General features: G+C 46.5%; 1 protein-coding gene across 1 annotated transcript in view; it reads right to left on the reverse strand.

Annotated features, from left to right (window-relative positions):
- Map3k5 (mitogen-activated protein kinase kinase kinase 5) overlaps positions 1 to 25,422 on the reverse strand; it is a 206,024-nt gene extending 180,602 nt beyond the window's left edge. Inside the window, exon 1 of the mRNA XM_005360963.3 lies at positions 24,612 to 25,422. Within this exon, the coding sequence (XP_005361020.1) occupies positions 24,612 to 25,077 (466 nt within the window). The 5' untranslated portion in view covers positions 25,078 to 25,422. The remainder of the gene's footprint in view (positions 1 to 24,611) is intronic.
- Between the last annotated feature and the right edge of the window lie 2,357 nt (positions 25,423 to 27,779).

The following is a 27,779-nucleotide window of genomic DNA, read 5'->3' on the forward strand; positions in this document are numbered from 1 at the left end:
TTTTAACTTAGGCTGGGACTGCAGCTCAGTTAGTAGAGCACTCGCCTAGCAAAGAAGAGGCCATGGGTTCTCAATCCCCACCACTGCATAAAATGGGTTTAGGTGATACACAGAGAAACCCTGTCTCAAAAAACAAACACACAGATAGATGGATGGATAGATAGATAGATAGATAGATAGATAGATAGATAGATAGATAGATAGACAGACAGACAGACAGACAGACAAAGACAGACAGACAAGATGGAGGGAGGGAGGTCTTTTCCTAATTTGAAGTAGGACATCTGAAACTGCCAAGTAAATACAGAAAAATTATTTTATAAGGAGTAAGGCCATTGCTTGACTTTTGAGCTCTGTTCTTACAGACACAAAAGGCAGCAAATAGGACCCACAGAGTGTATTCAGTGAGTCCGTATGCCCTCCGTCATCTTGTGCATCTATTTACCTACTTAGCATGTGCCACATGCACCGCGCTGGCCTAAGCATCCACTATTGCAGCTACTCAGCACAAACCAGCATGCCGGCCGTGGCAGTTCATCGTCATGAGTCTGGATTTTCCTTTCTTCTGGAAACAATGAAAGACTTCAAAGCTGTTACAATCTGTAATTCTGCACTAAACTGCAAGACACTGTCACTTCCTGTATTGATCAACTTTTAGGCCACAGCAAAAATAGAACAAACGACAAAAGATTTCCCGATTTCTTTCTTTGTCTTTTGTTTTTCAAGACAGGGTTTCTTTCTGTGGCCCTGACTGTCCTGGACCTCTGTAGACCAGGTGGGCCTTGAACTCACAAAGATCCTCCTGCCTCTGCCTCTTGAGTGCTGGGATTAAAGGCATGCACCGGTATCAACCGGCTGATTTCCTGAGTTCTTACATGATACATTGTGGATAGAAAATCACATCTGCTTGAGGAATTTAATTAGTAGTATTATTTGTTAATGTTTACTCAGTATATTACACAAGCCCTCATAAACAGAATTAGCGCCCTTATAAAAGACACCCCAGAGAGATACCGTGTCTCCTTCCCCACCTGTGGCTATAATTAGAAGACACTGTCTGTGAGGAAGTAGCCCTCATCAGACACCAAATCTACCAGTGCCTTGATGTTGGACTTCCCAGTCTGTAGACCGTGAGAAAATCTTAGCTGCTTATACACCACGCAGCCTACGGACGTTTCCGAGGGAAGCCCACAGCCCATGACAAATGCTTCAGAGAATCACATGGGAATCACATGGGAACACAGGGAACACCAGAAACCAAATGATCCTAACCCAACAGCACACGCCTCATCAAGAGGTCAGCATTATGAGAAAGTGGACTTAAGCTAAGCTACTATGGCAGACAGAAAAGGACCCCCTCCAGGTTACTTAAGGAGAAGGCTCTCAGAATTCTGACCAGCAGGAGGCAACTCCATCCAGAAACTGCAGGAGGCAAAGTCTAGGAAAGGAAGACCCAAAGCATCTATTAGAATCCTCCTGTTTCCTAAACTGCTGGTTCCAGAAACTACCAGCCCAGGAAAACTACAGACCCTTAAGTGGGTCTAAGCATAGAAAGAATATGCTCAGAGTGTGGTTGGAGCAGACATGGAGAGACTCCTGAAAACTGTCTGTCTGCTCAGGGGTAAGCCAGAAGGGAGGGATGAGGTTAGATCTGGTCCCAGGGGGCTACAATGACCCCGAGGGCCCTGTTTGGTGGGCTAACAAGTAGTCCTTTCCACTGGTCAGGAGCCAATGAGAGGAGCCGAGAGCAGGATGCGGCTTATAGGGTCCCCTCAGAGCAGCTCAGCTCGGAAGAGAAGCATTGGGGGAGAAAGGTAAGAAACGCAGCTACCCAGAGGTCCCCAGAAGCAGGAAAAACCCAAGACTCGAGGCACTGGTCAAAAGCATCGTCTATCCAGCCAGCAAATCTATCCCTGATTAAAAATTTCTAGACAGTGTTTGGTCACATTCGGAAAAGGAAGCAAAATATTTTACAAATTAATTCTCCCGCCCTTATACAAATGCAAAATCAATGACCTTAAAGAAAGCCAGGCAGACATCTTTTGTTTCTCATCTGAGTTGAGGATCTTCCTGCCACGTTTGGAGCAAGTGACAAAAACAAGAAAGGAAAATCTATACTGACAGCCAGCAGGAGACGCTGAAGGAAGAGCAGGAAAGGGAGTGGGGGTGGAGGTGGGAGGAAGCAAACAGAAAAACCTAATCCGACTTTGTGCGGTTCAAGCTGGAGACATTCTGTTCACTAATAGAAGAACCAAGGCTTTTTCCAAATGTAAACAGTGCGCTCGATAGGACGTGCCGCCAAGAGCTGTCCAGTGTTTGCACATGACTCTCAGGTGTGCCCCAGCCAAAGAGTAAGGAGGGGTTGGAGGGGTTGGCTCCCATTCCTAACTGCTCCAGCCTGCCAATGGATCGCACCACAAATAAGACAGCGAGTGTGTGAGGGTAAGGCTGGAGGAGAATTTAGATTAGGAAAAACACTAGAAGATAAATAAACTGGCTCTGCTTCCAAAGCCAAGTGGGAAGAAGCAGGGAAAGTCCTGAGGAAAAGAACCTCCTGGACTCGTCTTTATCTGGAGCCTGACACTGGCTACAAACCCCTCTGGGGATGCAGGCCTTCTGCAGATTAAAGCAGTCTGGGAAACACAGTCTGCACTTGACCCTCAGGGAAGGCCTCTCCTCTCTCCTCTCTCCCAGACTCCTGAGGTTTCCACCACCGCTGCTACCAGGTCGTCTCTGAAAAATGCCACTGCCACCTTCCTGTCTTGCCTTTTTCTTTTTTTTTTAATTTTTTTTAAAAATTTATTTATTTATTAAAGATTTCTGTCTCTTCCCCGCCACCGCCTCCCATTTCCCTCCTCCTCCCCCAATCAAGTCCCCCTCCCTCATCAGCCCAAAGAGCAATCAGGGTTCCCTGCCCTGTGGGAAGTCCAAGGACCACCCACCTCCATCCAGGTCTAGTAAGGTGAGCATCCAAACTGCCTAGGCTCCCCCAATGCCAGTACGTGCAGTAGGATCAAAAACCCATTGCCATTGTTCTTGAGTTCTCAGTAGTCCTCATTGTCCGCTATGTTCAGCGAGTCCGGTTTTATCCCAGGCTTTTTCAGACCCAGGCCAGCTGGCCTTGGTGAGTTCCCGATAGAACATCCGCATTTTTCATAGGAAGAGGATAAAGGTGACAATCAGCCCAGCCCCCTCCCGGGTGTGTGGGGGGGAGTAGTATATCCAAGATGCTTTTATAAAAGGCAATATCCCCCACTGTTCTGCTTAAGTAGTTAGCTGAGAAGCCTTGGTTCTCAACCTTCCTTCTGCTGTGACCCTTTAATACAGTTCCTTATGGGGTGGTAACCCCCAACCATAAAATTATTTTTGCTACTTCATAACCATTATTTTGCTAGTGTTAGGAATCATAATGTAAATATCATATATCTGATATACAAGCCCTGTGAAAATATCTTGTGAAAGGGTCATTTGACCCCAAAGGGGTCTCGACCCACAGGTTGAGAACCACTGGCTTAGCGGCATGTATAAAAAGGGTCTCTGTACGTTTGTTCGCTGCCTTCATCCCACAGACCTGCCAGTGTGAATTTCTGCATCCCACTGTTCAACCATGCCACCCCGACACGCTCAAACACACAGGGAGTAGTGTCAGCATACAAGCAGATACTCTTACTTGAAAAAGTCACAGGTTTGGTATTGTGAGAGCATGATGGTTAGTTTAATTGTCTACCTTGACACAACCTAGAATCATCCGGGAAGAATTTCAAAGAGAGAGCATCTACGCTAGGCTGATCTGTGGACCGTCTGTGAGAGATTGCTTTAATTACGTTGACTGATGGGGGAAGAAGACCCAGCCCAGGAAGCAAGGGGTGCCGAACTGAATACAAAGAAATTGCCAGGCGCCTGGGAGACAGAGACAGGTAGTTCTCTGTGAGATCAAGGGCCACCTGATTTACTATGGTACGTCCCAGGCCAGTGTGGTCGCCTAGTGAAAAAAAGAGAGATTGAACCAAGCACCACAAGCAAGTAGGCATTCACTTCTCCCTACCCTTGACAGTAGGTGTGTGATGTGACTAGCTGTCTGTTGTTCTTGTCTTGACTCAAGACTCCAGGCTGTAACCTGGAATTGTAAGCAAAAATAAACTCCTTTCTCCCCCAGGCTTCCTTCTGCCAAGGTTATTTCATTACCACAGAAACAAATCCAGGACAGACAGGCACTTTTCTACCAGGCCTATCTACAGACTCTGGAAATGTATAGAGGAAGACAGTTTTCCAGATTCTGTAGCTGTTCTATTTTTGATGACCACTTTCTAGAAATATAATGCCCATTCTCAAAACCATAGCCTCGGTTGCTCTCCAAGACATGGCTACGACAGGGACGAAAAACAGGATGAAAGCTACTGACCTGCCTGATTGGTCAGCTGCATTTGTGCATATCTGGGTGACATAGACAAGAATTTCGGACTGCAGCAAATGTTTCTAAAGACAGCCACCACCAATGCCTGACCCCTCTCAGCATACACTCTCTCTATCCCATTGAGGCAGTCCCCTTCCTTTGACTCCAGCTTGGCAATGTGACCGCTCTGGTCAAAGAGAACATAGCAGAAAGGATGTTCTTAAAAAGTTGAGATCGGCTTGAGATAACCGACAGGTTCTACTTCCTTCTCCTTGGCACACTCTCACACAGGATGCTGTCTCAGAAGGCAGACGAGAAGGCCCATCGAGCTGCACGGAAAGGCCATTCGGCACATACAGGAGGGGTATCTGAGGCAAGCAGACGGCTAAATAAATACCCAGTCATCGGAAGAACCTTCTGGGACGCTGCAGCCCAGCTAAGTCTCCAGGTGATTATAGACCCAACAAAGTAGGGACACACCCAGGAGCCCACTCAACCCATTAAGATGGGACAGATAACAGGCTCCCGCGTGAAGGCAATAGGTTCTATGTGATGACAAAACAACAGAAAAAAAAAAATGGAGCAGGGACCTCTCAAAATAATAAACCAACACTAAAACATAAATATTGGTCAAGACAACGCTTGCTCGTCTTCTGTGCATGTTTTCTCAGTTAATCTGCCCCCACAGTGTCTGAATACAGGCTTTCTCACGCAAGGATCTCAAGGATCCTTTCTCAAAAGGAAACAGAAGAGGTGGGACGGAAACTCAGAGCGAGTCTCCTCGCTCTAGATAGTAGCATTTCCCCACCTTATGACGGATGCTGATGCTGGGATGGGTGGCTTTGGGACATCAGCTCTCAGTCCTGTGAAAGAGACCACTGTCTGCTTTGGAACCACTATGACCAGGTTGGGTTCCAATGTGACAGCCTCTACTACTTTAGCCACTAATGCCTAACGCCACAGTTTAGATCTTGAATGACCTCCCCCTCCCCACACACAAAGACCCCAGGTTGGAAGTCTGTCCTTCAAGCTGTGGCACTGAGGGGAGCTAGTATAATCTTTAGGAGATTTAGGCCTAGTGGAAGGCAGTTATGCCACTAGGTGGTAGAATCCTGAACCACTGTTTCTTTCTTTTATCTCCCCATCATCAGACAGTAAACAGGCTTCCTCTATCATCTGAGGCTGTGCAACAGGCCCCAAATAAACAGGCCCAATCAACTATGCTCTGAAACCGGAAAATGGACTCAATATAAACCCTCTTTCTTTTTGGATTGATCATCTTGGGAATATTTTGTTACAATATGGGAGAGTTAACAGCCTAGCTATGGAGGACCTTATTCACATAGGCTACTAATAAAAGTTAGGAATTTAAAATTTGATCCCCTTCAACGTTTCTCTTTAATTTACAGTAACAAAAGTACATTTTAAAAAACTGGCAGAGTATAGATCAGATAAGATACTGCCTTGAAATCCTTATTTTCTTGGTGGTCCACGGCCTACAAGATGGCACAAAGACTCCTTACTGGCATAATCACATTTAACTTCTCAGGAGGCCTGCAGGACAGTAGCTGCCTGTATCTCCACCCTGTAGATGAAGAAGCTTGGAGCTCTGGAGAGGAGCTCAGTGCCAAGCACTTCGTCAACACGCACAAGGCCCAAAGGTTAATCCCAGCAAAACAAAACACAAGAGCAGCAGACAAAAACCCAGTTTCTTAGAGAAACATGAACACAGGAGCAACAACCGGAGGACAGAAGTCTTCCAAAGCCAGCCTTGGTCACTATCATACGTGACTTCAATTCTCTAATTTTTTTTTTAATGTTTATTGGTGTTTTTCCATGGATGTTGGGTTCCCTGGAACTGGAGTTACAGACAGTTGTAAACTGCCATGTGAGTGCTGGGAATTGAACCCAGGTCCTCTAGAAGAACAGTCAGTGCTCTTAACCCTTGAGCCATCTCTCTAGCCCTCTATTCTCTATTAACAAGACATTCTTTATTTTTCTCTCACCACTGGGAATACATGTGGACACATTTAAACTGCACACATCTCGAGAAATCATCTCTGTCCCCAGAGAACCATCTTGGCCACACAACAGGTCATAAGGTAGGGAAGAAACTATTTGGTGCAGTCCCAAAGCATGGGAACTGCTAAAGACAAGACAAGAGCCAGTCCTCTACCGATCCCAGCAAGCAGACGCTGTCTGCCTGCAAATCTGCACCAAACTGCTCCATGGGGCCACTTCTGGGTCGAGGCTCGCTTCCTTTTAGTACAAGATCAAGCAAGAACGAGCAAGGAAATGCTGGCAAAGATGACTTCCGGGAACACTTGAGGATTTGCAAACAAAAATAGCCAGGCACCAAGGGTCTCAGGGCCAAGTGGGTGGAGAAAGGGTTCTTGACAGCTCTGTTCTCCCCACCTGCCGTGCCTCGGTTTACTCACGGTGACCAGCAGAGCTAAAGGTCCCTTTCGGGTTTTCACTCATTGCCTTCAGCAGATTCATCAGCCCACCCATGGGATTCAGGGCACAGGGAACTCGGACCTCTACCTCAGCAAACGGGGCGGGTGATTGCGATTAAAGATGTCTGGGGCTGTTAAGAGACCCTCGGAGCAAATGAACACCAGAGTGCTATCCTAAGTTAAATAAAACATCTCACAAAGAGTCCTATTAGACTAAATTAATTCTCTTTTGTTGTTATTGTTGCTGCTGTTGTTGTTTGAGACAAGGTTTCTCTGCATAGCTTTGATTGTCCTGGAACTCATTCTGTAGAATAGGCTGGCCTCAAACTCACGGAGATCCTCCTGCCTCTGCCTCCCACGTGCTGGGATTAAAGGCATGTGCTGTCACCATCACTTGACTTAAATGAAATTTCTAATAAATTCCAATTCTTCCCCTTGTATCTGAGAGTTAAAATGTAGCCTTCAAAACACCAGGTTTCTAAAAGAGTTCTTTTAGAAAGAGTACAAGCTAATAAATATCTTACGGGAAAATTAATTTTCCATGGCTTTCTTCTTATAAAAAAAAAAATCTCATTTCCAGCTGGGAACCATGGTCTTGAGAGGCTGAAGCATGATTGGGGATTAAAAACCGGCCTTGGCTAAACAGAATGAAAAAGGCGGGAGGTGGGGGGGAGATGGAGTCTCTACTGAACACGTACTATTTTTGTTTTCTTACATGAACGGCTTGTGCAGCACTTTCACTGCAGTGGGCACTCACATTATGACTTGAAGATAACAGAGGATGCTCATAGATACAGGCAAACACAGCTCCGTTTCTTAATGCAAGCATCCTTGGATTATGGTACCTCTGGGTGTGGAAGACTGCAGAAGATGTACTTGAACACCATTATAAATCTGTATTTGAATTGATATTGGTTTCCCACTCTATTGAAAAAGCAGAAGACCTAGACCCTGCTAAAGTCACCCTTAAGGATGTAAGAAACCTTAGGTGTTTCTCCGTGACAGGTCCTTCCCTGTCCTGCTGTGGTGGCGATAGCACAAAAGATGGAAGGGGGCATCTCCAGAAACCACGGTCAGCACAGGGCACCTTATCCGTGCAGTAAGTGAGACGGGTAAGGATGCTGATCCCCAAAATACAGATGAGACACCAGCAGCTCTTCAGAGAAAGATTGTTCCTGATTGGACAGCTTCTTTTTGCATTGGGCAAATACACAATGAAAGCAAATGAATGGGCACAGCTGGTAGCTGGGAGTGTCTTCACGTTGATCTCGGGTTTACTAAAGAATCTGGTCAGAGCAGTCTTCCACTGAACACTGGTTAGGAAACTACCATGAAGAAAGCATAAAAAATTAAGCAGCTTTGAAAAATGTGAACTGTTTCCCCTGCCGGTTTATAAAATGGGGAAGTGAGCAAAAGGATCTCACTTTTAAATTGGGAGTAATTTTTATGCATAGCTGGTGCTACAAGCAATGAAGTATTTCAAGAAGCTGAGAAATAACAAATGAATGTGATTTCCAGCCCGGCTCCTTAACTTTTGAAAGCCTCTGAAGTCTGGTTACTGAAGATCGATGAAAATAAAACTTAGCTGGCCTTGATATCTCTTTCTCTCAGTTCCTGAAAAAGCCCCACGCTTCTATAGACTGAGTCCTGCCAGTAACAAAATCCTAAGCTTAAGGTGCCTCACTGTGAGTTGAAATACATCTAAGTTAGCAAATGGCAGCAGAAAAGCAACTCTAAGCCAATGAAAAGTAGAATGAGATGCTCAGGGCTGTAGCTTAAAGGTCCATGTGCCTCGTATGCATGGCACCCTGGGTTCTAACCCCAGCACTGCCAAAAAACAAAAACAAAAAAAAAGCAAATAAGGAAAACGGTAACTTTTGGCTGCACCACCTACATTTTAAAATAAAATCAGCACAAAACCCAGTAGATCTAATTTGGTTTATGCACACTTGTTACTATCTTAAGCTCACTCCAAGGGTTCTCGATACAGACCTTGGAGATCTGTGCTCCACGTTCTCACAGAGCAGGGCATGCTGACCTTGTCCTGTCTCTCAGGCATAGACAATGGCAGGGCGAGCCAATGTGCTTTCTGCTGGAGCAGTTCCTACCGCTCCTGCAAGACTGTCTTCCCTTTCTGCTCCTTTCATGAACACGCCTGCTCTTTAATTTTTAAATTTTACTTTCATTATTTGTTATCATTATTATTGTTATTATTATTATTATTATAGAGACTGTGTAGGGCATGGGTACAGGACAACTCTCAGGAGTTGGTTCCCTCCTTTCATCATGTGATCTGGGCACAGAACTAAGTGATTTTACTCGCACAGCCATCTCACGGGCTAAAAAATACACTTTTCAAAATCTTTCGTTTCTGCCTATTCACCAGCAGTCAGTCAGAACCCTATCCCCACACCTAACATTGCTTACTTTCCAGAAATTTCCCTGACCAAAGTTCCTTAATTCTGTAACCTTCAATTCCGGTTATTTCTTTTAAATATTCAACTTGGGCTCAGCAGGTAGAGGCATTTGCTGCCAAACACACACACACACACATACACACACGCACATGGAGAGACACTTCTGCCAAATACACAGAGACACACACGCACACACAGACACACAGATACAGAGAGACACACCTCTAAATAAAATGTAACAAAAATTATATGCGTGTAAAAAGGACAATTCAGTGGTGAGTCCCCTGCTTTTGTGTGATCTTGACTGCCTCCCCAGAGGTGCCCCTGCCGCTAAGGGCTTTGCCCCAGGATGCTGCCACTGGACACCTTTAAGAGGTGGGACAGAGTGGGAGGTTTTTTTTCCATCACTGGGGTATGCCCTGGAGAGGTGTGGGAACCGGGGCTTCTCTCACTCTTTCTCTGAAGCTCCTGATGTGAACAAGTGTGTTCAGCTGTGAACAGACCAAAACGAATCAGCTCTGCTCTGCACACTGAACCCTAGAAGCAAATAATAACCAACTTAGCAGCTTTACAAAAGATCAGGTTTAGACGGAGTAAACAAAGGTTATTATCCAAAACGTGCAATTAAAATTACACGGCTCTTAAAAAGAGAAGGAACGTCGAAGGAGAAATAGTTCTGGGATTATTCTTAGGTGAAAATGAGTGCTAGGGTCACATTCATAAATAGCTTTGTGATATGCTGACTCAGGAGGAAACTCCCCTGTGACCACATGTCAGATATATACCGCGGTTCAAAAGCTGGCTGAGCGGCTCTTCTGTGGGTAAACGGGACACTTACAAGTGCTGAAAAGATAATTCTCTCAAGTAGAGCTAAAGTCGCCAGCAGTTTCTACCCTAGCCCAAGTCTCAAGTTCACCTTCGGGCATTTACCCTGAAGGCTGGAAGCACAGCGGGCCTCAGACTCAAGTCACAGCCTAAGTCTTCTTTATTCCCTAGGAAAATCTCAACTGGAATGAGGCTTAGCCTCTGGCACAGATCTCTCTTCAGGCACAGGTCTCACGGGCTCACAAACAAACCAAGAACGCTCCAAAGAGTTTCAAAACAGAAGAGTGAGGACGGCTTCCTCTGTCTTCCTTGCAAATTCCAGGGCACCTAATGGTATTATTTTAGAAGAAAACAAAAACGATGATCAAAATAGCTGAACCCGGGAAAACGAAAGCATGACAAGACACAGATGCAACCGTACGAGTTTGCCTCCAAGTTCCCAAGCAGTGTCACGACACATGGTGACAGTTCTGAGCATGGACAACTTCCTGCTTTCTAGGATCACTCCAAGATTCCACAGTTGAGGGTGGTGGGGCATGCCTATAATCCCAACACTCTGTAGGATGAAGCAGCCGGAGTCAAAACCAGCCTGGGCCACGCAGCCGGAAAATACGTGATGACAAGAGCCAAGTCTAGAAAATCAGAGGGTATCTATCCATCAAGAAGAACGTTCACTATTTATTTAGCAAGATGAACATGACTTTGATTTAAAAGAAATCTTTACTATGCAGAGTTCTGTAAAGCTTGGAAACTGGGGGTGGGGGCAGGGAGAGTGGACTGTCCGTTACTATTTATATGTCACCAAGCCATGAGAATATGTGACTTAGGATTGCAGGGAACTAGTAGGTAGGTCAGATCTTCATTTTAATCACAAACAGATGCAGATTTTGCTGAAACTGAGGAGTGTCATGGATATCAAGGTTTAACTATCTGGAAGCTATCATGAACACCCACGAGCCCCAGGCAACAGTAGTTATAAATAATACTCCATGAAGGTTCCTTAGCCTCAGATACCTACTAATTCATCACCTGGGAGTTGTCTGCTCCATGGCTGCCTGCTGGTGCCTTAAACAGAGTAAAATTACAGAAGGATTCAGTCTGGACTTCTACAGAGAGCCACGTAAGCCGCCTCTAACCCTGTCACTGATGAACGCTGGGAATGTTTACATGTTACCAGCTTTTAGATACTCTTGCAATTTGCTTTCTTAATTACTACATCTTTGCATCCAACTTGTTTCTTAATTTTAAAAATAGTATGGATTTTTGTCATTAAAAATTGGTCTGAGAGACTCACAAGATATCTCAACAGGGAAAGAGTCCTAGCAACTGTCAAGTGTGGAGACCTGAGTTCCAACCCCTGCGACTCATGGGAAGGTAGAGGCCGAGAAGCAACTCCACACAGCTGTACTCTGACCTCCATATGTGTGCTGTGACACAGGTCACACACACACACACACACAAATACTAAGAATAAAAATTTTGATCTGATATAAACAAATTAATATTGATGAAACAAATGTGTCACCCCTTTTAACATATGCTAAATGAATTTGTAAATAAATCTCCTATACATTAATAGCAATGAAGAAAAAGCATAAGTGTCTGTGGGAAGACTTCATAATGCTGACAACCCATCATGTCAGACTTCAGAAGCAACAAAGAGATCTACCACAGTGGTTCTCAACCTTTCCATTGCTGCAACCCTTTAATACAGCTCCTCATGGGGTGGTGACCCCCAGCCATAAAAGTCTTTTTTGTTGTTACTTCGTAACTGTAATGTAGCTTCTGTCAGGAAGCACAATATAAATATCTGTGTTTTCTGACACCTGTGAGAAGTCATTCAACCCCCAAAGGGGTTGTGACCCACAGGCTGAGAACCATTGTTTTTAGACGGAGCAGGGTTGACAACTCTGCTAGGAACCTAGGGTAGCATTTCCTTTGAGATTTTATTTCGGATTTGCCAACAGTCAAGTGTACTTTAAGCACAGAAAGTATCTGGCAGCACTGGCTTGCTTGGCAAGCAAAGGCTCTGTCATAACTCCCGAACACGCGCAACACTGCTCTCTGATCCCCTTGGTCGTGCCAAGCAATTTGCACCCCAACTCTGCTTTGCAGCCACCCATACCTGCCCACACTGAAAAATGCAGGAAGTCTGTAAACCAAGCTCTCTGCTCAGTCAGATGGTCTACAGCCCTTTTCTTACTCTGTGGTGGCTAAACAGTAAAAACTCAGCATACCCCAGAAACTAGGAATTCTGGGGGAAATGAAATTCTATTGTCCAGAACTGAAGACTGAAATTTTCACTGGACCAACCAAAACTAATTTCCCAAGGCAATTCTTCCAAACCTAGGCTTTGTCACAGTGAGATTAACATATGTTAACGCTATACACGTGACCCCCAAATAATTTCAAATGTTGCTAGAGTATGTCCCATTCAGTTGTTTAGACCCAGAGACCCCCACTCAAACATTATAAGCTATTACCATATAGCGCTCTTGATTACCATCCAGAATTCTGCTGCTGAGGGTACCACATAGTTGAGTCACAGAACACAGCACAGTCATGCTGGTATGGACCTGGAAGCTTCTCCCATACTGGCCTCAAAGGTGCTGTGTGAACTACCAGAGAAACCATCTGGTCATCATCAAGCGCAATGGTGTTTAGAGCTTTCGGAGGGAGAGCATATCTCTGCCTCATTTAAAAAATTATATATTAGTGTGTGTGTGTGTGTGTGTGTGTGAGAGAGAGAGAGAGAGAGAGAGAGAGAGAGAGAGAGAGAGAGAGATTACAAATATGGTCCACTATTACTAGCCTTTTAATGGGTACTAGGTGGGATTGAACTCGGGTCCTCATGCTTGTTTGGCAAACATTTTACTGACTGAGCTATTCTTCTCAATTCTTGTTTTTCTACTTTCTTTTCTTTTGTTGTTTAATAATATAGGGTTTTGCTGTGTCACCCAAGCAAGTGGTCAAACTTGTAACCCTCTTGTCTCAGTCTCTTGAATATTGGCCACCACACTTGACCACCTAACTCATTATTTAATGAGAGAACCAAATATTATATAATCAATATCAAAACTGGATCAAATGAGAAGTTATACCAGAAACAGATATACACATAATCAGAGAAGTGGAAATGAATTTGCTAACAGATGGAATGCTGGTTAATAGTGTGTATGGCAAGTCTGTAGGTGTAAATATCAGTCACTTTTTTCTATAAGGTAGAAATCAATTGATTCTATACCAAAACACATGTGTATGTATTGCTACGGAGTAGAGGCACTTGCATTTCTATCAGGTATGCACATTACCCACTGACGCTGCTAACAGCCAGATCAAGAGAAGACAATCTAAGGAGCACGCACCTTTCAAACTGGACAATTAGTTCCCAGAGGATCTATGATAAAAGTCCAGCCCTCCAATGAAAGGATCCAAATTCTCTCGCGCGCCCTCACTCATGTCTGTGACAGTTCCCTGGACTGAAGAATGGTCAGTCTCTCCGTCTCTACACTTGCCTCTTCGGAGCTCTGTCTGACTTAAAACAACTGTTGCTCCCTTCGGCCTGCTAACCCTGCTCTCTGAAGCTGATCCTGCCCTGAGAAAGCCCTAGAGCACGGTGCTATCACATGGGCTTCTAATCATGGTGGGGATAGTGGTACCATTTGAATAACAGGATGGCCCCAAGGTTTTGATATGGTAAGAGGTACAGGCTCTGAGTCCATAAACACACCAAGAATATGTCAGGATGACTCCTGTAGAGCCTGGAAATCTAGAGTCATTATTATGCCGGGAAGTCGCTGTTGTTACCAAGGAGAACACACTTGGTGTTCTGCACCGGTTCCGATAGATTTATTCTTTTAGATTGAAATTAAACCTATTCCAGAGGACACGTAGCTGCTCTGAAGTTCTACATACCAAAGACATGAGTTTGGCCTTATAATTTCAAGCAAGTCATACCCAAATAAACAACAGGATTGCTGGGCGCTGGGCTAGATGCTCTACACATGTGATCTTGCCCAATCTTTAAAACAGTTCCCAGAGGCAGATGGCATCATTTGAATGCCAAGTTCCTGGATGGCTGGGCCAGAATAAGAATAGTAAACAAATAAAATTCCATTTGGATAATAAAAGGCAAATACAGATTGGAGACATTGTTGATGCTGAGCCACAGAGAAGTCATGATTTACACATAAAAAGTGAGGCAGAGGGACCGTGGGAAGGCTTAGCAGGTAAAAGTACCTGCTGCAGAAACCTGATGATCTGAGTTCAATCCTTCTATAGAATTATCCTCTGACCTCCACACAAGGACCCTGGCACGTGTGCAATGAAATGCATAGTTAAATACAGTGTTAAATAGTTAATTAAATATTTGGCAGACATGTATGTGTAGGTTATGGTTTTATGTATTTAAAAATCATTGTTTACGATAGAACAAGACAGGACTTTCCATGACGAGTTTTCCCAGGAAGGGAAACAGAGGAGAGGCTTTCAGTATTCTCCAGCATGACTCTAAAGAGAAGAGAAATGACCCAGGTATGGCCACGTGTTTAACAACTGTGGTCTTCGGGCAAAAGCTGCACGAACAGCTGAAGTCTGGTTCACCTTCCTGGTACTCTTTTTCCTATTGAAACAATTTACAAGTTACACTTTAAGAATGTTTACTTATTTTAGTGGTGCTGGGACCGATCCCAGGGCCCCTGCCTTGATATTTGGAGGCTCTAACACTGCAATACCCCTCCAGCCCCTGAGGTGGTTTTGCTGCTACTGTTATTTCTAGTTAGCCAGTTAGGGAGGAATGTGGAATACAGGGAATTCTTGACTTCCTCAACGTCAGTTGTTCCCATGGAAACAGTCACATATTATAAATCCTTTTTTTTCCCCCAAAGACTTGCATCTCTATTTCAAAGCTCTCCAGTGTATCTTCTGCCTCAGTCAGTTAATAAAACCATCAGGATGGAACTACTGCATAACTGTTATCTTATTAGGGATGAGCCAGTGAGGCCCAGAAGGGAACTGCTCACGAAAACGTGAACAGGCTAGGATGGGAGCCTGTCTCTGTACATCATTCCACTGAACATCTCTTTGCTCTGTCTTTGTCTCTGATCCCTCCGACTCTCATATTCAGAATCCGGCTCAAGAGTCACCTGGAGGGGGGGGGGGAGCCTGAGCTTAAATGACTGGTAAGCCAGCATTTGGCTTAGGCTCTTGTCTCCTTTGATGGTATTGACAGAAAAATGTCAGCTGGTGTCATCACACTGGCAAGAAGTCACTGAGCAGCGTGACGCGCACCGCCACGGTTCACCCTCACAGTGATACTGTGACCACCATGGACTAAGATGTCTGGCCTGCAGCTTTCACCTGTTGGTCACCGCAGAGGACACCTGCAGTGAGTACGTGGGCACACTCCACATATACCAAGTGTTACAGTGGGGAGACAACCTAGGTTACTAAAAAGGTGGGAAGACATGACTAATCAATCCCTTGAGTAATACTGACCAAGTCATGCATTCTTTAAAATACAGACAATACGCTGCCACATATATTCCTTCTATTCAGTTAAGATGGTCAAGAGTGGATGACACAGCACTGAACGTCCTACTTGGATTTTGACCTGGCCATGTGAAATCACCCATGCACCAGTGTGACCAAGATATACACAGAAATGCCAAGACGGAGGGGAAAGCAGTGCCACTGGACGCAGGAATGACAGTCCGTCCTGGTCGTGGTTCTCTCTCTACAATATGCAGATTAGAAGGCTTGAATAGGACATCAAGAGGCATCTGAGCTGGGTGTAATGGTGCATACTGGTAATTCCAACACTGAGCAGAGACAGGAGGATTGCCAGTGTGAAAAGGGCTAACGAGTAAGACACTTCTCAAATAAAACAACAACGCTGAGCCACCAGCGCTCTTAGCCCCCGTGTCATCTCTCCAGCCCCAGGTTAAGTTCTACTTAACAAATTGAGATAGTCAAGAATTTTTTTCTTAATTGTGTGCATGTGTGGTGTGCACTTGCTAGTTTAAATGTATGCACGTGGAGAAGGGTGAATATCCAGGTACACACGCGGAGGTCCAGGGTTAACACAGGACATCTTTCTTCAATCTCTATCTCGGTGTTTTGAAACATGGCCTCTCACTGAAACCGAAGTCTGTTGATTTGGTTAGACTAGATGGCAGTGAGCTTAAGGGATCTGTCTGTCTATCCTCTCCCACAAAGTCACCGTCTGGCACTCACCACACCATCCTCCCCTCTCTCCCCACCCTTCCTTCCTTAATGTGGGCTCTGTAGCTCTGAGCCCAGGTCCTCCAGCTTGCATAGCAGGCACCTTACCAACTGAGTCATCTGCCAGGCCCAGTGTAATCAAGAATTTTAAATGAGGAAGAGTTTCCTAGCTTAGGAAATACTTGGTTTCATATAGTTTGTGGTCAGCAAATGGATGGACGGGCATCCCCTGATATGCACTAGGGCAGCTCTCCGGTGCGTCTGTTGACCAAGAAGTTCGCAGGTATGAATGAAAGAGGCTGCGGATGCCAGCCAGAAAGCACTGATAGACAGGTCATGGGCATTTTCAGACTCCCTGTGTGAAGAAATACAACTTTTTGGATGGGTGAATCACATGTACCATGGGCAGTTCTTTCCTCGTTGCTGAGTCCCCACTGCAAGAGTAGAGGTTTGTTTGGAAGGAGTGTGTTCCGACACCCTGTGTGTCTTGGTTAACGCTAGCTAAGTCACAAAGCCCTGTCCTGCTACATAGAAGACCTCTTCACGTTTCTCTCTCCCTCTCCCCTCTCGTCTGTATTCAGATGATCACCACAGCATAGCTTGTGTTTTGTCTCTCAGGTTTTATGCCTTTGTAAAAAGTTAATATAAAAATGAAAGGAGAGGAGGGAAAGGAAAAGGAGGGGAGGGGAGAGAGCCTTAGAATCCCTGACCAAAAGAAAAAAAAAAGCAGCCTCCTGTCGCTGTACTGATTTGGACGGGTGTTTGAGGAGAAGGGCTGGAAAGCACTAAGAAGACCCACGGAGCTGGTACCTTGTAGTGCAGAGACCTACGCTTTCACTGGGTTTTATGCGTACGAATCTCCCACTCCACCACAAGAAACTGTGAACCAACTGAGCCCCGAACAGGAACTAAACAGAGCTCAGACCAGGCCTCCGAAACAGGAAGCAAGGGATAGTCCCTGTGGCTACCACAGAGGAACTGGCCTGTAGCGGTGAACTCCAAGGAAACTGGCACTAGCCAAGAGCACTGGTGAGGCGAGACAATGCTGGGCATTACACATAGGTCTCACCTAGAGAGGGAACCAGCTCAGGTTACCAGCTGACAATGTCTCAAACAGGCCAAGTCAACCAAGTAGAGGAAAGAAACCATGGCCATAGGAACAGGAAGCAAGGCCAGTCGGGATTATCTGTAAGTTGACTATTTGGGGTAAGAAATGGGAGCTCTAAAAAGAATCTATTTTTTTTTTTATACTGAGAACTTTTTTTTTATATTCACATGCACGTGCATGCATGCATGCATCCATATCCATACACACACACACACACACACAGAGAGAGAGAGAGAGAGAGAGAGAGAGAGAGAGAGAGAGAGAGAGAGAGAGAGAGATACTCTTTTCTTGCAAAGGTTCTACTACAATTCATTTAGGAAAATCATACTTTGTTTCAATTAGCCAGTTATCCAAGAAGCCAAGAGGCTGCACTGTGCTCCAAGTTTAGACGAGGCAGCAAGAGCTGACCCAATGGCATGCCAAGACAAGAAGAAAGCATGTGTGGGTGACCACAGGGACTATTCTTCTTCAAAGTCCAAGCAACCGGAGGTAGGCAGGTAGGTCGCCTGGATCCAGTGAACTTACCATTGTTTCCTCTTTTGAAATCTGGACTGAGACTTATTTCTCTAGAGACCTAGAGGGACTGACAAGTACAGAGGCGCCATGGGGTAGTTCAGGCCAGAGGCTGTGAACACAAACTTCTGTGTTGATTGACAAAATACAGTCTTCACTCACCCATGGCATCATGGGTGAGTAATGATTAACTCTGAGTTTTCCCATACCTCTATTGTATGCAAAGACCTGTCCTTTATTCTGAGGTTATGTCCCGCAGTCTTATGTAGTCCAGGCTGATTTCAGCGTCGTCCTATAACTGAGGATGACCTTTTAATCCTAACCCGTCTACCTCTAGCTCCCAAGTGCGAAGACTGCAGGCTTGGGCCACCACATTGCAAGAGTCTTCATGCTATGGTTGTCCTCAGTGTTGTGGTTGCTGGTGTGGCTGTTTGGAGTGCTGGAGACTGAACTTGGGTTCTTGCAAATGCTAGCCAAGTGTTCTCGCATTGAGTCATGCTTCCCAGTCCCTACTTAATTTGGGTGAATGCACCATTAACATTTTTAAATGTGTGTGTGTGTGTGTGTGTGTGTGTGTGTGTGTCCACATGCGCATGTGGTGTTTACCTGTACTAACATATGTAGAGGTGGCCAGAAGGCAACCTCAGGAGTCTCCCTTTATAGTTCTCCACATTGTGTCCTTGTGCTTTAAGATGGGGGTCCCTCACTGTAATGATATTTTGTTTGTGTTTTCACAAATAAAGCTTGGTTAAAGATCAGAGTGCAGAGCTAAGCCACTAGAGGCCAGGGAGTGGTGACACACACCTTTAATCCCAGGACTCAAGGCCACACTGGAGATGGAATCTGTCTACAAAGAGAAACAGAGCTCACACAAAGGTGCTCCCAGCACCTGGGAGTCACAGGCCTTTAATCCCAGCACTAGGGAGGTGCAGACAGGAGTGATATGGCTGGGTGGAGAGAGGAACGTAAGGCGGGAGGAGACAGGAGCTCAATGCAATCTGAGGAGCAGTGCAGTCTGAGGCAGTCTGAGGACAGGATCGCCCCTTTGGTCTGAACACTGTAGAAGTAAAAGAACTCTCTAGTGACCGGCCTCTCTGCTCCTCTGATCTTCAACATTAACCTCTATTTATTATTCACTGACCCTGGACCACGCCATTTAGCAAGACTGGCTAGCTAGCAAGCCCTGTAATGCTCTAGTCTCTACCACTAGGATTGCAGATTCCCTTTGTGTTCTCAGCTTTCACACGGGCTCTGAGGATCTGAACTCAGGTCCTCGGGCTTTGAAGCATGCACCTTACCCACTAAGCCATCCCCCCAGTTCCTTACGGGCTCATCTTTTAGTACAAAAACATCTTTCCTTTTTAGGACCATTATATTAGATTGTTGTTCTTTGTTTCTCTTCATGTTAGAATATCTTTAGTTAGAAAAACAAAGTCTTGGCAAGTACATTTCAGTTCCCTCGAGTTTTTTTTAACGGGTTCATGGGAACTACTGGCTCACTGGGAACACATACTTCATCCTCTCTCCTGAAGTGAATGATAATACTTACAAAATCTGGGCTGGACTCGAAAGCAGAAATGCAGAAGTCAGCAGGAAAACTTTCAAGAACTCCGTCTAAGACAGGGGGGTCCAAGGTTCATGTTTTATTTTACCAAACAGAACTGGAAGTCCTAAGAAGGTAGGCAGGAGGCAATGGAGGCAAAGCCCAGAGAGGTCAGATGCCCCTCTGGCAAAACAGCATAGGGGGGCACTTTGAGCGTAAACTCAACTCCACTGAAAACACAATGTGGATGAAAATAGAAAAGCTAAGAGCCTAAAATTTCAACTACCACGTGCTTCCTTCCGGCTCCCCACGATTGCTAGAGCATGAAACACCGAGCAGGAGATTGCAATCTTCAATGAGTCAGGCTAAGAGGAAGGCCCCGGCAGATGCAATAATGGCTCATGGGAAGGAAAGGGGAAGTGGGCAGTCCATCTAATCCAATGCCCACCAAGAGGAAGGTAGGTGGTTTTGAGCCAAGCACAGTCCCTAAGCCTTACATCAGCGGGGAGCGGAAGGCCCTAAGCGGGGCAGGCAAAGAAGAAAGCTGAAAGAAGTGAAGGTATTCCCACATCTTGCTCGTACCTCCTCTTTCCCTTGAGCACCCTTCTCTTCCCGTATCATCTCTCTCAGCCTCTTCCCTTATCCAAGACGATGCTCCTCCTACCAAAGGCATCAAGGGCATTTGACAAAATGCATCAGAGCAAAAGCCACTGGTCTAAGACCCAGAGGAGCATTTCAAAACCCCAGTGTGAGGGATCAGAAACATCATCTCCTGAGTGTTTAGAGTAGTGCATGGGTTCCATAGGTATAAGCTGGCAAAGCCAGAATCTGGAATCCGCCGCCTCCAACACTGATACCATACCAAGGAAAGATGTGACGCAATCTTAAATCATTGAACCTGAATGAACACGCAGAACTTCTTTACGGCTCAGTGTTTTCATAAGCAAAATAAGGAGACATGGAACGCCATTCCAGAGACACACACAGAACCAGTGCCCATTAAGGATTTTTAAGAGCTGGGAATGTTGTTTGGTTGGCTGAGCATGCATGAAGTCCTGGGTTCGATACCCTGTACTGTATATAAGGGAGACTCTAAACCCAGCACTCAAGAGATGGGAACTAAAGGATCGGAAGTTCAAGGTCATCCTCCATTGCACAGCAAGTTCAAATTCTGAGCACTGAAGATCTGTCCACAAAGGCAGCCCCTTGTATCACTGACACCCGTAGCCTCTGCAGACTTTTACTGCCTACCATGCCAAGGACTTGGAGCAGGTATGGTCTGGCTTGGTATCTACCATCTCTGAGCGAGACTCTCTTATATATAAAGCAGTAACTATCTTTAAGACGCATGGATGGTTTTCACAATAGCACTAATTAAGCATGAATCAGCTTTACTTGAGAGAAGAAGAGAATGACAAACAATCCAGAAACAAACCGGAATAAATAATAATAAAATCCAGAATTTGGTGAAAACTTCAGTTCCAATGCATTCTTTAAACAGACATCAGCACACAGAACAGGGGAAAGTCTAACAATACGGGCACTCTTTATCCCGTTCTTCATTCTACTAGGCTGAACTACTTTTGCTCCATCCTTCCTTTCCAAATGCTGCCACCCAGGCTCTGGGCTGCTGCCGCTCAGTGGCAGAGCTCCTGTCCGGCAGGCACAAGGTGCAATTTCCAGTGCTAGAGAAGCCACAACAATAAACAAGACCCAGGTTGGGCGGTCCTTGCTCAGTCTCTCATCTGGCTTCAGGTGCCATGTCCTTTAAAAAGCTACCCTGTGGGGGCTGGAGAGATAGCTCAGCAGTTAAGAGCACTGACTGCTCTACCAAATGACCTGGGTTCAACTCCCAGGACCCACATGGCAGTTCACAACTGTCTATAACTCCAGTTTCTGAGGACCCGAAACTTCCCATGGCAAAACATTAATAGACATTTTTTTTTTAAAAATTACCCTTTGACCCGCAGTGGTAGAGCATACCTTTAGTCCCAGCACTCAGGAGGCAGAGGCAAGAGGATCTCTGAGTTCGAGGCCAGCCTGGTCTATAGAGCGAGTTCAAGGAATTCCAGGGCTAGACAGAGAAACCCTGTCTCAAACCATAAGGAAAAAAAAAGTTACCCTTTACCCCATCTACCCTAGCTCTGAGTGTGGGAATCTGTGGCTTCTGAGTGACCTTTACATGGGCTCTGTGACTCTGCGATGGCCCAGTCACAGGCTCCACCCTCCCACTCTCTGATCTCCTCAGGACCAAGGACAGGCCATAAACCAGCACTTACAAATCTCTATGAAGTACAATGAATCATTTGCAGTAATAAGAATGAAAATTTAAAGAACAGAATAGGTCATTCAAACCATCCTCTCCTGAAAGTTTAAATGACTCACTCAAGATTACAGAAGAAACAGGACCAGAAATCCAGACCTCGAAGCTCCTGTTCCAATAGGCCTGCTTTCTTTCTCCACTTCTGCCCTGATGAACTTTTCAAATAAATAAATAACCCCAACTAGAAGGCACAAGAAAAGCCTTTCTCACAAGTATAGGACAGAGCTGGATGAACAGCCCACCTGGAGGGGCCATGCCCTTCCAGCTGTGTCCTAAGGAGTCAATCTCCAGATGAAGGTGGGGTATAGAGAAAAGACCATGCATGACCCAGGGACCTGCATTTTCTACACTTAGCCAGCCTGTAAGCTAAAACTGGCGACCAGTACAGTTTTGTCACCCACAGCCATACTCTCTTTGCTTGGCTTCTGTTTTTGAAAAGGAGACTGTCTCATTGTGTAGCTCAGGCTAGCCTTTGACTCACTGGATAGCGCAGGCTAGCCTCAGACTCTCAATGGCATAATCCTTTTCTTTAGTTCTCATGGCAGAGTTGGGAACCTGTGAGAGAAACCTGAGAGACTGCAGAGTCTCACATATTTCTGTCTGGCCTCTGACAGAAAACAAAACAACCAAAACAGTTGGCCAGCTCACACGGAAGGAGAGTGACCACTCTCTTAGACATCAGGGGAAAACCTGAGTTTGACTACCATCAAGGCCCAAATCCTTCAGTTTAGAAAGACGAAGGGTCAGGACAAAACTGGCACCACCCCTATTCCATCACAGCTTCATGCTGAATAAGAGACCTTCTAATAGCCTGGTGGCCATGGCTCACACCTTTAATCCCAGCACTTAGGAGACAGAAGCTGGTGGATCTCTCTATGCTCTAGATCAGCCTCATCTACAGAGGGAGTTCCGGGGCTACACGGAGAACCCTGTCTCTCAAAACCAAACCAAACAAACAGACAAAGCTATCATCCAGCTGGGCAGACACTAGACTCGGGCCTGTCTAAGGTGGCAGAAACAGTGGGTTGCAAGGCTGGCCACTAACAAGGGAGTCTCCAGACTTACCGCTGGTCCTCACTGCACCTGATGTCTCTGCAAACCTTTGCCAGTTCCTGATCCCAGAATCCCCCCCACAGAATACTTTCTTTGATTCCAATAGCAAACGTGCCCTCCATAAAGGCAGCCAGAGGCCCCTATGCACTTTCAGGGTCAGCATTCTGCACTAACCAGTCACTGCCTAAGGCCTAGTGCTGGGTTGATTAGTTATGCCGCCTGATTAAGTAACACTCTTATCCTAGGCTGGGACACGGGATTAAGTGCGACAGACTCCAATGTCTGTGGTCTTTAACCTTTCTCCCTTCTGCAGAGATGGTATTTGAGACTAACAGGGGACAGCCTTGTTAGAAAAGTTTCCTTCATATTAGCTGATGGTTTAAGAATTTTTTTTCCGGACTCCTAGGGAAAATATGCCCGCTCTATCATTGCAATAAAAATAAACTCAAGTTTTTATTTGGCTTTTTTCCTCTCATATCATTTGGTCCTTTGAAGCTTCTTCCAAAATTTAATCCAAAAATAAGAGTGCTATAATTTTTAGAAAAGTTATGTTTATGTAATTTTTATAGCTAGCCACCCCGAGAACCAAGCTATAATATATTATATTCATGTTCAGTTATGAAGACACAGACTGTTTAAAAAATACCCAAACCAGAAATTCCCAGTTTATTTAGTCTGGCTTCCTTAACATGAAGTTCTTCTTGTTCTTAAAATATTCAGCTTTGGCTGAATTCCAAAACAGACATAAGCCTACTTCAGGTGTTTGGAAGGGAGGCTGTAAGAGAATTAGATTGAAATATAAAACCCGCGATCACAAACGTAAGCAGCTTACTGTTTTTGAAGACATAAAGCCTGATTTTCCCACCACCACAATTATAAAAATTAGCATGTCTATTTCTTTGATTTCATTGTGTTTCAGCAACACGTTGCCATTCCTGACATCTGCTAAGAGGCAGCTAATTGCTTCGGTCATGAAACGGGCTAAAAAGGGAGACATGCCCTTCCCATAGATATGCTAGCAATCACTTTAATGGACAACCAAATCTGTCATTAAATAGCATAGGAACTCTTTAAACGATGTTAAATTATAAACCCTCACAAAACCCACCACAGTATCTGGGGCAAATTAACACACACACACACACACACACACACACACTGGTTTTTTTGGGTAAGACTCTAACAAAGATCACACATATGTGATGTAGTCCACTGTAGTTTTACTCTAGGATGTTGTTATTTGTTCAAATTGGTAAGAAGATGGGAAATTCAAGCCACTGAAACCTGAAGGTGAAATGAATTGGGCAAGGTCAGGCCATGCTTTGAAACGCACACACGGACACTCTGCAGGCGGCTGACTGCTTGGCAGAGGGCGTTCAGTACTCCTCCCAAGACTGAAAACAGAACAGCACCTCGGAGGGCCACAGGTGTGTGAAAGGAAAACCTAATGATATACCGACTGGCTAGAACTGATTGATCTCGCAATGCTGAAAAAATGTTAAGCCTTGGACTTGGAACCAGGGGCTCCACAGCATAAATCAGCAAATCTCCCGAACAGTCTCTTGCACCAACACACCCTCTCTGCTAGGAGCGGCGGGCTCCAGGATAGTCCCGCAACCTCTCTGATTGCTCCCAATGCGCGTGATGTAAATGGGAAGCTTGCTTCCCGCCCGTGAAAGCAAAACAAAACAAAACATTCTCCACGATGACGGCCAAGGGAAACTCGGCGGCGGCCACAGCGAGGAAACTGCCACTCACCTGCATTGTAGAAACGGTCCAGCACGGCGGTTTCCCCGAAGTCCAGTTTCCCAAAATGCAGGGTCTCCAGGGTGGCGCCCACCACCTCACACGCTTCCCGCAGGCTCTGCAGGGCCTCGCTCTCGGCCACCACCAGCTGCCCCTGGCTTGCCTCGTTGATCACATATGCCACGGTGGTCCTCCGGCCGCCCCCGCTGCCAGGGTTGCCCCGGCCTCGGGTGGCGCTGCACCCGGGGGTGGTAGCAGGGCACCCGGTGCCAGGAGCGGCCGCGCTCTCCACGTTCCAGAAACTGCCCGGCGGTGGCGGTGGCTGTGGCGGCAGAGGCAGCTGGCTCGGCTCGCCCTCCGCCGTCGTCGCCGCTCCTCCTCCCCTCCGGCAGCTGCCACCCTCCGGGATGGTGCAAAAGCCCGCGGACGCAAAGGGCGGCACGGAGAAAGTGATGCCCTGGCCGGCTTCGGTGCCCATCTCTGCCTGCCGGGCTGCCGCGCCAGCGACCCCGGGGTCCCCAGTCCAGACGCACCGTCTGGCTAGCCACAGCTCCGGGCTGCTCCGTGCACGCCGGGCTAGGCAGCTGCCATCGCGCGCCGCGCCTTCGCCGCCGCGCCGCCGCCTCCGCTCGGGCGCCCTGTCCCCCGGGGCCACGCCGCTGCCCGGAGGCGGCTCGCCCCTCCTCGGCGCCTCCGTGGCCACGCCGCTCGCCCGCTGCAGGGTGGAGAGTCCACGGGGTGGGGACGCCAGCCGCGGCGAGCGGGAAGGGACAGAGCTTCCTCCTCTTGGCGGGCGGACCAGTCGGCAGCCAACCTGCGCGGCCGCTGCGGCTCAAGGGCGCCGCGCTCGGGGAGCCGCGCGTTGTCGCCGGCGGAGCGCGGGCCGGGCGAGGGCGCCCTCTGGGTGCCGCGCTACCTGGAGAACACCTTACGTGCGGTGGGCGGGCTGCCCCGGGTCGCGTCCCGGAACCGCGGTGGCCGCACCCGAAAGGACCCGCCTCCCTGCTCGGCCGCAGCTCCCCTGCATCGACTCCTGGGGCGCCTCCTCCTTCCTTCCTCTTCTCGTTCACCGGATCGCCGCGCCCTCCGAGTCCCAGCGTCGGTCTCGCAGCCGCTCGTCGTCTCGGCCACCCGCCTCCGGCCGCCCACTCGTTGCAGCACCGAGAGCCAGAGCCCGCCCCTGGGGAGGGCGCTGCTGGGAAGCTGCAGCTTGTACTGAGCACACTGCTCCCAGACCTTAGAGAACCTGCAAGGGGGCTGAAAAGTCCCGGGCGCCCACCCCTGCGGGAAGGCGCTAACAAGTGTCTCTAGCCTGTATTGTCAGGGTCAGCCCCACCAGGCGGTGGCAGCGTTGGGCACAGCCACCAGGCCTCGCACGGGTCCTCCCGTGGGCCGCACGCACTCGGACCGCGAGTGGCTCTGGAAGCTCCGGGGGTGGCCCGCGTGCCGAGAGGCGGGATGATCCCAGCTAGCACCCTAGAGCCCAGGCCTCAACTGGAAAGTGGTTTATAAGTGACAGGGGCGCTAAATTTAGAAGTGGTCGGCTAAATTTATCGTGGCAGCCGCTGGTGCTTTGCGTTTGTAAAATTTCCAGTGGATTACGTTGTTATCGTTAATGAGTAATTGATTAGCTCCAGGACTGAATGATTTCATATTCTGGTTTATCATCTTAAAATGCCCCCCTCCCCGCGCGCCAGATGTTTAACATAGAGGATGTGGGGAAATTATCATCCGAAATTGAAAGAAAGAAGTTGATTTATTTCCTTTTTTTTTTTTTCTTTAATCGAACCGCACACAAAAGAAATGGGTCGATTGAGCGCAACCAAAAGGCTCTCACTTATTTTGGGAAGCAAAACCAGATGGGTAAGTTCCCAGAGAACTCTTCCAGAATGCTGTTAGGTCATGTCAGGAAAACCAGAGCAAGCTGCAAAAGATAAGGGATTTGGATTTCCTAACTCGAGGTTAGTGAGTCAAATTATAAAAGAACAAAAATAAAAATTCCATGTCAAGCTCCCCAAAGTCTTACTTGGTGCTGCTGCATAGGGAAACCTGGGGGGAAACGACAAACTCAGACTACAGCCATGCCTAATTCTTACATTCTTGCAGCGTTTTATTGCTAGTTTCCAAATAATAACGTTTTCCTTTTTGTGACTTGATTGTACTCCCCAAACAGTGGAAGCCTGGAGAACTCACCTGCCACTCAAGGTCCTTTAAAGCAGTCACTAAGTTCATTTTGAATGGCATGGTCTTTCCAGTTTTTAGGTGGTAAGCATGCATTGCCAGGCTCCTAAACAAGTGCTTCTTAAGGCTCCCACGTTTCTATGAATCCAGAGGAAACAAGCCACCTAAGGTCAACGGAAGGACCACCCTAAACTAAGCAAGTACTTAATACATAGAAGGGTAAGTATTTTACAACATGGAAATGAAAATAACATCAGGACTGGTATTCAAAACTCTAAAAGGAAAAAATTATAAACTTGATAATAAGTTTCCATGGCAAATGGAGCGTAAGGTAGACAAATAAAATGTTATCTGAGACCGGTACCACAATCGTGCGTTTCTGAAAATAGGAAAAAGATAAAATTTTCTTTTTTAAGATGTGTTTCACTTGTGTCTGCCTGTGGATATATGCGTAAGAATGTAGGCGCCCTCAGAGCAGGCAGCAGGCCCCTGGAACTGGAGTAACAGATGCTTGTGAGCTGCCGGATAGAGGGACTGGGAATGAAATTCTGGTCCTCTACTAGAGTAGTATGTACACCTAACTAGTGAGCCATCTGTGTGTGGTCTATTCCTTTACACCATGTGAAAATGGACAATCACTGTGATTGGTCTCATAAGGAATCTGACTGGCCAATAGCTGAACGGAAGAAGGTTTTAGGCGGGAGAGCCCAACTGAGAATGCTGATTGGAGGAAGGGCAGAGTCAGGGGAGGTGCCAGCCAGACACACAGGAAGCAGGATGTGTAGAAAATGAGGTTAACAAGCCATGAGGCAATGTGGGTTAATTTAAATGTAAGAGTTAGCTAGTAACAAGCCTGAGCCACCGACTGAGAATTTATAGTTAATGTAAGTCTCAGCGTGTTTATTTGGGAGCTCCTGGGGGACAGAAACTTCCGCATACATTCCTGCCCCTAGAAAAATATTTAGAAAGAAACATAAAGCCATGTACAATTCATGGTCA

Source organism: Microtus ochrogaster, linkage group LG4 (genome assembly GCF_000317375.1).
Source record: "Microtus ochrogaster isolate Prairie Vole_2 linkage group LG4, MicOch1.0, whole genome shotgun sequence".
Taxonomy (NCBI): domain Eukaryota; kingdom Metazoa; phylum Chordata; class Mammalia; order Rodentia; family Cricetidae; genus Microtus; species Microtus ochrogaster.